The 14265-nt window shown below is 48.0% G+C and overlaps 2 protein-coding genes across 2 annotated transcripts; one reads left to right on the top strand and one right to left on the bottom strand.

Annotated features, from left to right (window-relative positions):
* Window positions 1-2811: 2811 nt before the first annotated feature.
* F4817DRAFT_312408 (Cerato-platanin) lies at window positions 2812-3414 on the top strand (the record flags this gene model as incomplete). Its single annotated transcript, XM_049300121.1, has 3 exons — window positions 2812-2872; window positions 2959-3125; window positions 3226-3414. The coding sequence occupies 3 exons, from the start codon at window positions 2812-2814 to the stop codon at window positions 3412-3414; spliced, it is 417 nt and encodes a 138-aa protein (XP_049162788.1).
* A 397-nt stretch (window positions 3415-3811) lies between these two features.
* On the bottom strand, window positions 3812-13207 carry F4817DRAFT_367603 (uncharacterized protein). Its single transcript, XM_049307144.1, has 3 exons — window positions 12848-13207; window positions 10707-11977; window positions 3812-10648 (listed from the first exon to the last, which is right to left on the bottom strand). Exons 1-3 carry the CDS (start codon window positions 12919-12921, stop codon window positions 4551-4553), a joined length of 7443 nt encoding a protein of 2480 aa, XP_049162787.1. The 5' UTR covers window positions 12922-13207; the 3' UTR covers window positions 3812-4550.
* Between the last annotated feature and the right edge of the window lie 1058 nt (window positions 13208-14265).

Below are 14265 nucleotides of genomic sequence, written 5' to 3'. Positions count from 1 at the left end.
GGTGCGACCACCACCAAACGGCCCTACGGCCCCACAGGACCAGGAACTTTACCTTATCGCGGGCGGGTCTTGCCGGTTATTCCGCAGCTTACACGCATAAGTCGCATAAGTCGCATAAGTCGCATAACTTGGTATGGCTTTGCCTTGCGCTTATGATAATTCTTTTACCTAGTGTAAGTCAGGCCTAGAACTTACCCGATTAATATACCAGTCAGCCGTAAAGAGTAAGAAATATTCGGCTGGTTCGGGGCGATCTGTCCTAAAACAATTATCATCCACCAAGCGACATAAATATCGCGGGGGTTACCGGTCTGTTAGTCGACCCCGGACCCCGTCCCGTTACCTCAAGATACTACATAGAGCCTCAGAAAAGAGGAATGATCCACGTTTTACCTTTCCATTCGATCTGCTATGTCATCACGCCAGTATGGGACCTGTTGTCATCGAGTAGAGAGGCCGCAATACTTGAATAGTATTCTCATCCTCACTCCAAGTACTTCATCCCAGCCAGAGGTTCAGGTAGAATATCCATATCCAATAGCCACACAGCATATCGAATACATGCCATCTTGAGAGATCAAAGTCTCAGGGTAAAGCTACCTATAAGCTCGAATAAAATGGGATCAATCGATATGGATATTGCCATTACTCGGTGGCAAAAGATTCATAGTCGAATTTTGTGTCCAAGGAGCTACCAAATGCGCCGAATCTTAGCGAAATTCTCATCAAGAATCAGGCGCGGATAGTAAGACAAAGGAGTTGTTGGCATGAGCATAGTAGCTCGAAGAACCTCCAAGGGACAGCAACTAACATTCTGACAAGTTAGACGGTGTCGACATGTCATGCCAAACCGAGCACTGAAGGTTTGTTTAAGAAGCCTTATGACGAGCTTCTATGCGGCCTATGATTAAAGTACTCGACTTTATTTCTTGGCTCTGACTGTCAATCAACATGAGGGGGGTCGACATTGCTTTCTCTTTTGGACCGACCTCGACTCTTATACCCCATTCCCGTATACTAACACTTTTAAACATGCCCATGGAAGACCTCGTATGTCACCTCGTATTCTCTCCGCCCCAGTATAACTCCAACGCTCGGTCAAGGGCACCTGTTGTCAATGTCTTAGTGAAGTTTCACAGCACAGTACCGAGTAGGACATGGTTACCCGCGTCTAAAGGGATATCGGTAGCTCCGGGGTCCATTTACAGAATATCGCGTCCCCCCACAAGATTATCATCAGTTTCGGTCATTTTGGAAGTGGTCCTCAATGTAATCAGCATGAGATGGGTGCTGGTGGGCCATGACATGGCAGCATGGCAGCGATGTTGGGGTAGACGGGGTTGATCTACCAACTCCATTCATTACATTGCGAATCGCAACAGCCGCTATGTGGTGTGTTATGCGGGGAAGAATCCTTCTCGGCTCAGTCGAGGTTAAGCATTCAAATAATTCGACTACTTCGTATATGCCTAAGAATACCATGAATACGTTGAGATAGGCTATTACGGTCTCCGGGTAGCCATAAGCCCATAGCCGCATCGTTCGAATAAGTCTCCGCCAATCTTTAGCTAAGGCTAACACCGAGCCGCAAGTAAGGGCTGACATTCGATCTCCTACGCAAACCACTTGTGGTCACACACGATTCTCAGCTCCCCCCGCCATAGGTCCCGTGGATAGTTTGTAACCAGCCATCTTGGAAATCGGATAAAGAAACTATGTTTAGATTCTTTGTCTTAGGAGTCAGCAGACCGATTTTTACACCGGACTAGAGAGACACGGTCTTACTATTTTACACCAATTCTGATGATACAAGTTGCTCTCGGAGAATGTACCTACATTGGCACAAATTCCGGGAGCCCAAATTGTCAACAACTTTGAACATCTAGGCAAGTTTCTAGAATCAACGAAGAGCTGGCAAGCCGCATATTTCCTCGTTTACCCAACTGCCGTTAGCGTGCCCCAGATGCACGGGGGCCTCAAACTGCGCTGCAGGGCTGGGCACTGCTCATGCCTGCTATTAATCTATTAATGGCATTCCTCCGAGTCAGTGAAGATGGTCCAGCCAGTGTCCAGCCAGTCACGGACTTGCGGCCCCAGCAGAGAATCAAGCCGCACCACCAAATACGAGTGAGATCGGCATTAACTACTCCCCACATAACCTCCAAGCAGCACAAACACGAGGATTCAAGACCCGCCGATGGTACAATGCTTTTGACTTACCATCATATGTGTTTGTTGCCTGTTCTTATGCAACCTCTGTTTACTTAGGAGATAACCGATTACTACCTAGGTTACCAAGTGGCATGACCACAGTCTTCACCTCAATAATCTTTGTCGTTACTGTACATGGATGGGCCCTGCATTAAGTTAGGTACCTTAAGTTAACAGCTAAAGAGTCAGCTACAATATCAATTGTCAGTTTAGCTAACAAACCCGGGTTCCACTGAGGTGCAGCATGTCACCAACGTATGATAGCATCGAACTTCAGCTTCGTAAGTAACGTACCGTAGAGACAAAGCAGCGTAGCGCGAATGGAGGGAGCCACGATATACGAGACCCTTAGAATGTGATACGACCAAGTTGGGCAATCAGGTAAAATGTATATATAAGACGACGTCTACTCGTCTTTCCACAGTCATCTTATAATCACCATCCACGGCAACATCTACAACTTAAATACTAATACATCCTCATCAACTCTATAACAAACTTCATCCTCGCTTCTCTCTTTCTCTCCCTACTGGATATAATACCCGAGACATAACAGTCGCTCCTCAAATTCCAAACTTCAACCCTCAACCTCATACGAAAATGCAGTTCTCCAAGCTCGTCCAGTTCCTTTCCCTTGCCGTCGCCTCCTCGGCCGTCACAGGTACGACCCCTTCTCCTCCCCTCTTACAAGGAACCTAAATAGGGTATTGATCTTCTTATGATAACTGATAACTAACCACGCAACAGTCTCCTACGACACCGGCTACGATGACCGATCCCGCTCCCTAACAGCCGTCTCCTGCTCCGACGGCGCTAACGGCTTGATCACGCGCTACGGCTGGCAGACTCAGGGCAACATCCCAAGCACATACATCGGCGCCGCCGACGCCATCGCCGGCTGGAACTCTCCTTCCGTATGTTTCTCCTCCCTTTCCTCCCTCCATCATCTCTTAACCTAGGGGTATTAGCTAGATACCTAAGCAAAACAAGGCACAATACTAACAACCCGAATAGTGCGGCACCTGCTGGGAACTAAGCTACAACGGCAAGACCATCAACGTCTACGCCATCGACCACGCCGCCGCCGGCTTCAACATCGCCCTCGACGCCATGAACGCCCTGACCAACGGCCAAGCCGTCGCCCTCGGCCGCGTCGACGCTACTTCCCGCCAGGTCGACGTCAGCGCCTGCGGTGTGCACTAAACTGTCATCTTACTCACCCACTCACTCATCGCATGTTCACGCATATTCTTATGATGAAAAAAGACGGAGTTTATTTTCGGTGACGGGAGCGGTTGGCGAAAGGACCCGGTGTTTGGTTACGGATCGGATTTTATCCAGGACGAAGTCCGGTATTTTATATAATGCACACTGACTGACGTATATGTATATATGCCTACTACCTTAGGTACTTAATGTTCATTCCTTAATCACAAATACTTCGAAATTATCGTTATATTATGACATCATTGGGATGGTGCGGGTTTTGTTGCGTGGACTTTGCTCAACTAAAAATACCTGTATTGGTAGCATTCCTTGGGAGTACATCTCTACGATAAACTTGACTTTTATTTTTTTTATTTTTTTATTTTTTTGAATCTAATTGTTTATTTTTGGTTCATCTTTACCACGCAAATAAACAGGGAAAAACTTTGATTCAAAACGTGACGAAAGTATTAATTATATCTGTCTAATATCTCCTCGACACGACACGACACGATCCCCAACGATCGTCTTCATACAGTAAGTAGTAGTACTAGTTTATCTGCAGACCTCCCCAGAAACGACGTCACGCATATGCATCGAAGATTCCAACTTCTCTGCTTCTCCTATCTCTTCTCTTATGTTTCTTCCTCATGAGCGAAACGAGCGAAAATCCCTGCTTCTCTCGTCTCCAATTAACCGGCTATGCAAAGTAGCTGAACAAAGGAAACAAATTGCTATAAAAAAAGATGAAAAAATAAGTAATTTTTTCTGATTATCAATCAATCTTCTTCTCGAATGGGAAAATGTGAGAAACCAATTGCCAATCTGATCCGTCAAGAGAATGAATGAAGATGGTTATTTGTTGTGTTTCGTTTCATTACGTTGCAAGTGCAGATAGTGTGCGAAAATGGTGAGAAAACAGAGAGTAAAGGGGTATCAATCTAGACATTGCGGCAGCGGCAGAAGAGAAAAAAGGCAAATGGTATAAAACAGCGCGCATTCGGTATATAACGTCAATTTCCCCAAATGCCTTGATGATTTCTGCGACATGCATAATAATGCCGCCCAAAAGAAAGTAGAAAATCTGGAAAAGGTCTGACTATCAGTCGAGTCCTGATCCATTAGACACCTCCTCAATCATCGAAGAAGGAAGCATCGTCAAACTCCTCAACCTGCGCGTCTGAATCGTATGCGCCAGATCGCATCATTGGAGGAGTAACTGGTTGACGACGCTCTTGCTGAGGCGGAGTGCTTATCCTAGGCATCTTCTCGGCTCGCCGCGCTGTCATTGACTGGCCTTGAGATCTGGCAGCAAACTGTTCGGCGGTAAACCGACGGCCGGTAGTACCGAAGGCGGTAGGTTGTATCTGGTTCTGCTGTGCCGGCGGGGTGTTCCTAATACCAGAAGCCGGAGGAGTCATGAGACCAGAGAGATAATTGTTTTGAGATGTGACATTCGATTTCGAAGGCGTAGAGCTTCTAGCTGACGCTGGAGACGAAGACAAGACATTGGAGAGACTGTTAAGCGCGGGCTGGTTCGACTTTCGCCAGCTACCCCAAGCGGCTGCGAGAGGCCCAACAGCTTGTGCAACTCGAGGAGTTGCAGCTCCTCTAATTGTAGCGGCAATGTTTGGTAAGCTGATGGCCGAACCACCATTCATGGCACGCTCTCGTTCTTGTTCCTCCATTTGAAGATTTGCCTTCAGGCGTATAGCCGCGTCCTTGACAGCTTCTCGGTCCAAATGATCTAAGGATAGCGCGTTAATAATATCTTGGAGATCTCCATGTCTCACAGCCAGGAGCTCACGTAGCCACGTAATCTCATCGTCTCGCTTGGAAATCTTAGAAGCGGCGTCAGGGTCGAGCTTAGCAACAGTTTGCTCGAGCTCTTCAATCCGCTGCTCACGGGCCTGCAATTGCTCTTGTAGGACCATGATAGATTCACGCAGGGCCTGTGGCGAAACCTTCTCGGGGAGTTGCATAGCCTCTGCCAGCTGCTTTGTCTGAGCAACAGGTCCAGGTGCACCAACAGACTTGGAGGCTTGTGCTGCTTGGGCCGCCGCCCTGGCAGCTTCCTGCGCAAGCTGTACCTTGTCTTCTAGGTGAGCGACACGGTCTTGGAGATGTTCGGTCTTTGAAGTCGATAGGCTGAGTCGCTCCAAGAGGTTCTGTTCTGTGCGTTGCGCATCTTCAACAGCATTGCTGATCTGTCGCTCATACCGTGCTTGAAGATCCTCCATCTCATTTTGGTGTTTACTAATGAGTTCGTTAAGTTCGACACGCCTCTTACTCTCAGCTTCTCCAAGCTCAGTCTGCTTAGTTGTTTGGGCTTCCTCAAGCATCATCTCATGATGTGCCTTCGCAGTGTCTGCATCCATCCTGACCTGGTCCAGCTGAGCTCTTAGTTTATTAATATCTTCCTCGAGCTCCTCGCGCACGGCGTTTACTTCGTTATTAGCAGCTTCTAGCTCTGCTTGCACAGAAGTCTGTGTGCGCTGAACTTCGGCAGCTGCCGATTCTCTTGCTTCGTGGATTTCTCTCTGGTAACGTAGAATATTTTGTTGGAGATTATGATTGTCGTCACGGAGTTCAGATAGCAATGCCTCGAGCCGTTTGCATTCGCTAACAGCTCTTAGGCCAGCACGCTCACCATTCTCCAACCTTTCAATTTCGGTTTCGAGGCGTTCACGAGTTCGTGCTTCAGCTTGCAGCCTAGCATCGAGTACTTCTTGCCGTGCGATAAGGGCTTGCTCTCTCTTCTGGCGTCGGGCATTCTCTTCCGTAATTTCGCGAGCTGCATGGGCCATGTCGTCCTGCAGAGACATAAACTTGGCTCGCCAGCTATTCCGGATTTGCTCGTTTTCTTCCAGCTGGACGCCGAGTGTATCAATAAGTTTATGCATGTGCTTATTCTCATTAATAGACTCCATAAGATCATCCGTCTGTCGATGAGCTGTCTCCCTTGCTTGTTCAGCTTCAGAACGCCAGTGCCGCGTCTCTTGTCGTGCATCGCGGAGTTCAACTTCTGCAATGTTAAGACGGTTCTGGAGCTCTATCTGGGTCTGCTCGGCATTTGTCTGAGCTGCTTCGAGGAGGGTAAGACGCATAGACGCTTTGCCCGATAACTGCTCCATACCCTTGATCTTCTGTTCACGTTCTTCAAGTACAGCCCGTAGACGATCTTCCTCTTCGGAAGAGATACGAAGAAGTCGTTGGATCTCCGAGAGCCTATCTTCGGCGTCCCTACGACCCGCCAATTCTTGCTCGGTCTTGCTTTCCGCAAGCCTGAGTCGCTCTTCCAGGTCATGTATTCTCTGGTCGAAAATACTACGGTTCATAATTTCGACCTCTACCTTCGTCTCCGCTTGTTCTAGCTGTCGTCGAAGCTCAGCAGCACGATCCTCAGCACCGCGCCTAATTGTTGTCTCATTCTCCCCTCTAGCCTCCTCGGCTCGCAGTCGATCTTCAAGTTCAAGGACTCTAGAACGCTCGCTCTCAGTTCTACTTGCTTCAGTATGCAGGCGCTGCTCAAGTTCCTGTATCCTCGATTGCATCTCAGAGAACCTTGCGTTCGCTGCCTCATCGTCCTTAATTACCGATTGAGGAGGTGGAGGCATACGACGCTCTACTGCCTCTTCTACGATAGTCCGAATATCTTCGCCACAGAAGTCTAATCGTAAGGTTTGGCTCAGTTCCTCTTTCATTTGCTGCAATGCCTTTACGACGGCCACATCTTCTTTGTTTGGGTCCTGATCAACGGAATCAGGCTGAGCGGTTTGGAGTGCACGCATTGACTGCTGCTGATTTAGAGCATCCACGACAGCAATCCGAATTTGCTCTAGTCTTCTATCTCTTCTGGGACTCATTGACCGGCGGATAGGCGTTTCGTCATCTTCATCGTCCGCATCGCTCTCTTGGAGTTCAGCAGAAACACTGCGTCTATCACGTCGGCTAGAAGGCGCTCTACGAGCCAAAGAACCTAAGGCATGTTGGATGTTGCTAAGTGTTTTCTCGAGAGGGTCGAGTCTAGAAGCAAGGACGGTACCAACCAGGTCGTTGACATGACCATCGAAGTATTGGACACGCTGTTCTAGTTTCTCCTGCTCACTGGCGCTGAATGCATCATCCCATTCACTCTCGGGTAGGCTCTCTCCAATATTGAGTCGATGTACAGGACCATCAAACGAGTGCGAAACGCCGCTTAGTGGAAGGTCAATGAAAGGATCTTCAAGCTCAGTAGAAGGTCTCGGGGCCACAGCCTGCTTAGGTAAGGGAAGGTACTGCTGAGGTGGGCTTGGACTCGGTGCATCACTTCGAAATGGTACTTGAGGTGGTAAGTGCACAGGTGGCGAGTTCGTGATAGTAGCAGCTGGGACGTTCTGCATAGGGCTGGGCTGACGCCATTTAGGAGACTCCATCGTTCTCTTAACTCCCATCGTCGGATCATTTTTGTTGAGATGTTGCATAACCGCATCGATTTCTTCGAATGTGGGCTCATGGGTAGTAATATCCTCTCTCGATTCAGCTGGTTCCGATGGCGGGCTAACAGGCAGAGGTTCAAAGCTATGCAACTCTGATACCTCGCTAGCTTGTTCGTTAATGCTTTCTTCACGAAGTTGCGAAGATTCATCTTCGGATACTGGAGACGGAGTAGCAGCAAATCGAGAAGCGGACAGTCCAGCCGATTTCGGTTGTGGCGATGGAGAAGCTGCGAATCTCGACGCGTTCAAACCCCTCGGAGCAGGTGGCGGTGATGCAAATCGCGAAGAACCAAGACCCTTGGTGGATGGAGCAGTTCGTTCCGTCGGGGTTTGCTGCACCTTGATCGGTTCAGGTTCGGGCTCGGCAACAGACTTGAAATCTGGTCCAGGAGTTGGAGAACCGGCACGGTCATCCTCAGACTCGTCTTCGGGCTCGACCATCTGTACCGGTTGGGTCTTGAGAGCAGGGTCAAACGGAGCGGACGCAGAATCAGTTGTAGCACCGAAAGTAAAGCCCCCAGGCACAAAAGGCTGAGCTGTAGCAGAAAGGCTCTTATTGTGCTGCTTCTTGAATAAGGGTTCATCGTCTCCAAACGGCCTAGCATTATTGAAGTCTTGGATCTCTGTATCGTTCTTGAACTCAAAAGGTTTCCAGCTAGGCTTGTCTTGGTCAGAGGAAGTTGTAGATGGACTAGTAGTCGCCTTCGTGCCATTCGACTCGGACTGCAATTTCCCATCTGTGGATTCGGAAAGGATCGTAGACGCGAAAGTCGTGTCACCTATATGACAAATTTCCTCTTCTTCGATTCTATTGTTAGAGTGGAAGTTCACAATAGTACTATCTCTTTCAGAGTCAGCTGGCTCCGAAGCAACTGGGCTGGGCTGCGTCCGTGGTAAGATTTCTGGCTCCGGTGTAGGCTCGGCAAATAAGGGGACATCATCACCATCGTCGTTACTCTCCCTAAATTGCTTCTTAGTCGGATTGGCATCTGTCGTTTGAGCATCCTGACTTTCCGTAGTAGGGGCAGCAGAATGTTGACTAGATGGTGGCACGATAGGAACAGCTTTTGACTTCTTGGCAAGATTGGCAGCCTCAGACAGCTTCAGGTCGATGTTACCAAATATGCTACCTAGGAGGTTTTCAACGCTCTCGTTACCAGAAGCCCCAGCACTGGTCACCGACGAAGCAAAAGATTTCGATGGCTGGAAAGCAGGGGCATCAGGGCGGAACTTAGGTCCAGTTGCAGAGAAGCTAAATTCGCTCTTGCGAGGAGAAAATGCAGGTGCAGCTGCATTAATTTTGCCTTTCGACGATGATGTTGAAGGAACACTAAAATGACTAGAAGTCGCGGAGTGGATTTTCGGTGTAAAGGATGGCACCCCGGCTCTAAATGCAGTTGGTTGAAAACTGTTCGGCTGAACATTATTGTTACCAAAGACGAACTGACCAGGAGTGAAGCTACTCGTAGGGTTAAATTTGAATTCGGCTGCCCCGGCATTCAACTTCGATAACGATGGCTTGCTGGCATGGCTCTGGCGACGCGAGGAGGATTTACTATCGGAAGTTCGTTCATCCGCCCAAGGATTGCTAGAGAACGACCGCTGGTGGAATTGGTTTGCCAAATCGAAAGACTGGATAGGGGTACCTAGATTGCTTGGATTCGTCTCAATTTCGTATGAATTATTACCATTTTGCAGATCAAGCGCAGCTGGCCGGCGTTTCTGGAGGCTCCCCTCATCAGTACTATCCCGTGCCTCGTCAAGGTATGGCGTTTGAGAGAGAGAATGCCCGCGGCTATGTGGTTGTGGGTGATGAAGTTTTGGTCCTTCATCAGAATCGTTCCCAAAATTACCGAAGTGGACAGATGGCTCCCTTGTGTGTGAAGCGGGAACTGCCTCAACTTCTTGCAGGTGATTCTCTTTCATTTTCTCGTATTCGTTATGGGGACTATAATCCTCATGCTCAAGTTGAGAACGGAATTGCTCTTCCAAGTGATACTCGGCGTCGTCAATCTCTTTCTGGAGACTGGCACTAGCATTATGACGTATAAATCGGTTAGGTTCTGGAGTTTTCGATGGGCTCTTGTCCTCATAAGGATTACTCTGAGTCTCCTCTTCTTCAATTTCTCGCAAATCTTGCAAGCGGGGCGATGCCCTAGCCGACTCTTGCCTATGCAGATACTGATGCGGAAGAATTGGATATTGCAAAGATTGGTGCCTCGAGTGAATACCGCCAATGGGCGAGGATATACCATCACGCTGGAAAGGCGAATTGGGGGACATAACCGAGTTCAAGTTAAGAACAGAAGGCGAGCCGCTACGGCCAAACTGTTGCTGCAATAGCATTTGCGGAGACCAGGGATGAGGCGAAGACGGATTGGAGAAATGGAAGGGAAGCTCGTGCGGTGAAATAGAAATCGACGCGCGGGGGTTGAACTTGCCGGGAAACGGCGGGCCATGGAAAGAAGCCGGAGAAGCAGCCGATGCGATGCCGGGGCTCTGCACGGACGACCCGGGACCCGATAGGAACGGGGGTGGGAAAGGGAATGGTTGCTGCCCATTACTTGCGGCCGAAGACGTTGGAATAGGAGGCGAGAACGGCAATTGAGGGTACTGATTCGATGTCTGCCGACTCATATTTGTTGCGGCCGGAGAGATTGATGGTTGAGGTGCAGGCTCGTCGCCGCCAAACGATACACCAAGCGCCCTAAGCTTGGCTTCATTCAGCTCATTGACATAGTCCCGCCATGCTGTAATTATAATATTAGTATATGCTTCTAGAGAAGGGATCATTCAAACTGAACACACCATTTAAATCTGGAAGCGTCACCTGATACGTGTGCTGGGAACGTTCATTGACAATATCGTTCGAATTAGGCCACTCATCCCTGCTCTGAGAATAACTTTCGAGGGGATCTAGAGGAGCATGACGTCCTTCCAAGTCAAACCCACGAATATCATAGCCTAACTCTTCCCAGGAGCGCCACATTTCTTTCACATCGGCAGCATTTAAAGGGACTGGCGCTTTGCCGGGTCGGCCTCGCTCTTCGTCCCATGGTAGGCAAACTAGGATATTTTTTCCTTTCCAGGGCACTTTCTTCTTGGGTCGCGGTGTGCGCCCTACGACCTGTTTAATCGATTGAATCGGAGTAGTAGGCGCAACTGGGTTTGAATTATTCCAATTCGGCTGGTCGCTTCTAGGAGTCTCTGCTCTTGGTGTCGATTCCGAGATAGAGTCTATGGTGCGGATGCTCGCGGTATCTTGACTACCTCTCTCCACATCAAGCGCGTCCATACTTGCGGTTCCGCTAGTAACGCGCCGGTTCAAAGTAGCTTGCTTTAGAGTTTCGTTGCTAGATCGCTGTCTCGGATGATGCCAAGACGCTTGACTAGAGGCTCGAGACGGATGAAGGGTAGTTCGTCGGTCAGCTCGTGGGGTTCTGGGATCTGCCTCCTCAAACCAACTCGCCTCTTCGCCTAAAATGGAGCTTCTCAATGAAGAGTGCTCACTATCGTCGGTTCCGTCACTAAGCCAATGGCGGTGTTCAGAAGAAAGGTCCTCAGTAGTATGCTGACGGATCCAATCCTCTGTAATGCCGCGCAGGGGGCGCCGAGCACGATTCGCAAGTACAGCAGCGCTTCCGGACAGAGAAGTCGAGGGACGGTCGAGCTCAGTTACTATAGTCAATGGGGCCGGACGCAAAAAGGGTGTATTAATCTCCAGCTGGTGTAGCGGAAATTCTTCCGATGTCTCACTGCTGAAGCTTAGTCGACGTAGGTGGCCACTATCGGCTTGGGGATACGGCGAACCCCAGCTAGCTGTGACAAACTCTCGATCGTCTCCGGAACTACGATTAGAAGGCGGCGTCCGAAGATATTCGGATGCCCGACCCGGCAGTGTCGGTGCTCGAAGTGGCGGGAGCACCGGAGACGATTCACCGTCGTCGTCGATAGTCGACGCACTCGAGACGGGGGATGACGACGTCGCTGAAAGAGTACGAGATGGCGAAGCTCGAATGCCGTCCTGTGCAAAAGCACGAGGAGGGGTTGACGGGTTTGAAGAATACGTCTTTAGGGGGCTGAACCGAGGTATAAGTTAGCCCTTGATTCTGATATCTCAGGAATCAAGAAAAGATACGGGATACGGAACAATAGGCGGAGTCAAGACATACCACGACGAGATCAGCGCAGACAAGGCATGGGTCGCCTGCTGCTAGATCTCCAGACTAACTACTCTCACGTTTATCCGTGCACCTCCTTCGTAGCCCAACGATAACTGGAATCGGGTCGTGGGCCAACTAAGGGGTAATAGTTGCGGTACTAGACAGCGTGGGGATTGTCGCGACGCGTCCCGGTGGGAAAAGGAAAAAAAAGAAAAGAAAAAAAGAGGGCTCACCGAGGCGATCGGGAAAAAGAAAAGAGCGGAAGAGAAAATATATTAAAAGAATGGTAAAAATACGCAACTCTCCATCGGTTTCGCCTTGCCTGTCACTATCCGCCTTGAATCCAAGAAGGAGTGATTTACATAAGATGGACTCGATAATACCTAATGTAAAAGACGCGATGGAGAGCTTCGGACAGAAATGCTACAAGCTGGTGCCCCTTTGGTTGCGAGAAAAACCCAAGTTGTTCAAAAGATTGTCTAGGATTGCCTGTTCATGGAAATTGCTATTTACATCTAGCCTAGTGCTAAATTGGATAACTAAGATGAAAGATACATGTAATCGGCAAGTGCTTCCGCCTACATCTATACTATAAAGGGTCCGTGCATTATGTATTTTTTAACGGTATTTTATCAGCCCAAATTCGCGTTGTGGACTCGCATAGCGCTTTCCCCTCGTCCATAATTTAAATGGGCCTTCCCATCGCGTTGGAATATCCACTCCTGCCACTTTGCTGCCACCTATTAGCTAAGTGTACCTATTCGCTCTACCATTTAAAACACTTACAGGTAAGTAATGCGACAGAGCGATCTCTGATTAGTAGAATTTGTAGCTAAGGCTGGTAAAATATCAACGGCCATTCCGTCCCTTCTTTCTACCTTTATGTATACACTAACTAGTACAAGCAATGTCTAAGAATTATCAGCACAATAAACCTTATCTACCTCTACTTAGTGGCATGAATACATCTAAATTGTCGTACGATGACGCAAGCTTCCTAACCTCCGAATATACTCTCGAGAGTGATGGCTTCTACCACACCTGCTTATACGTAGTGTACCTTAAGTACTTAGGGTAGCATTTACAGCTCGGCCATACTAGTCAGCTTGCAATACATACAAAAAACACGTGTACAATTTCTAAGGTATATCTCTTGCCAGCTCAGTCTTGTAACCGCAAAGAGAACGGAACCGAGACTGACGTTGAGTCCACTTATATGGGCTCACAGCATATGACCATAGAACCGGATGATAAGCTACAGAGCAACTTTAATGCGGTTAGACAACTCTTGAGTTTTTGAGGTATTAGGGCTGGCGCATACCTATTCACGACAGGGGAATCTCAATGCCAATGCCGAGGCATAGACACCAATTCAATTATGGAATAACTAGTTGATATCTTGAACTACTTAGCTAGGTAGGTACCTTATTGACGTAATATGGATTGTCTACAATGCAAGAAGCTATTCAGATGTCTTCATCTTTAAGTGCGTTCCAAGTGACGTAAGACTCCATATCTATAATTAGACAACCACTTGACGAGCCATCGTCATCCACGCATATGTAGCCAAAAGAAAGTCACCATAGGTCATGTATAATGCCCCAAAATTTTGAAGAGATGCGCGAGTCATAGTCTAGTTAGCAGGATGATTATCGATATTGAATGGCAGCGTATATTGTCTCCATTCCGTAATTGACCAGTTGGGTTTTACTCGGAACATCACTCCTGACAGCAATCCAGTTGACAATATGAGAAAGCACTTCAAATATTTAAAGAAGGCTGCCTCCATATTTCTTAACGGCTGGAATAACTGAGATCTTTCGAGGCTTACTTACCTAGGTTAATTATACAGTTAAATCATAGAATAAGATGCTAACACCTCTACTTAAACCTTTTTACTCTAATTTCAAAGACAAGCAACATACTTTACATCTAAGTATGGCCAGTAGTCATATGGGAGCTCCTACTAATTGGTAGGGTTTGGTATAAGCGGTAGAGGTTCAAAGTGTAATTTAGAGAATAGCAAATAGCAAACACGGAACAAAAATAACTACAATACTAATATAGAGAGACGTAGTTATAAGTATTCATTGCACGTGTTCAACACTTAAATAACATGTAGTCTTTTTTCAACAAAATCAACAACGTGGGGTAAATAGAGAACTAAAAGGACCAGTAAGACAAAAAGGTTATCTAAAAATAGA

The sequence above is a fragment of the Daldinia loculata genome, assembly GCF_022478755.1.
Source record: "Daldinia loculata strain CBS 113971 unplaced genomic scaffold F4817scaffold_5, whole genome shotgun sequence".
NCBI classification, from domain to species: domain Eukaryota; kingdom Fungi; phylum Ascomycota; class Sordariomycetes; order Xylariales; family Hypoxylaceae; genus Daldinia; species Daldinia loculata.
The sequence above is the reverse complement of the archived record's forward strand: the minus strand, read 5'-3'. Positions and strand labels throughout refer to the sequence as shown.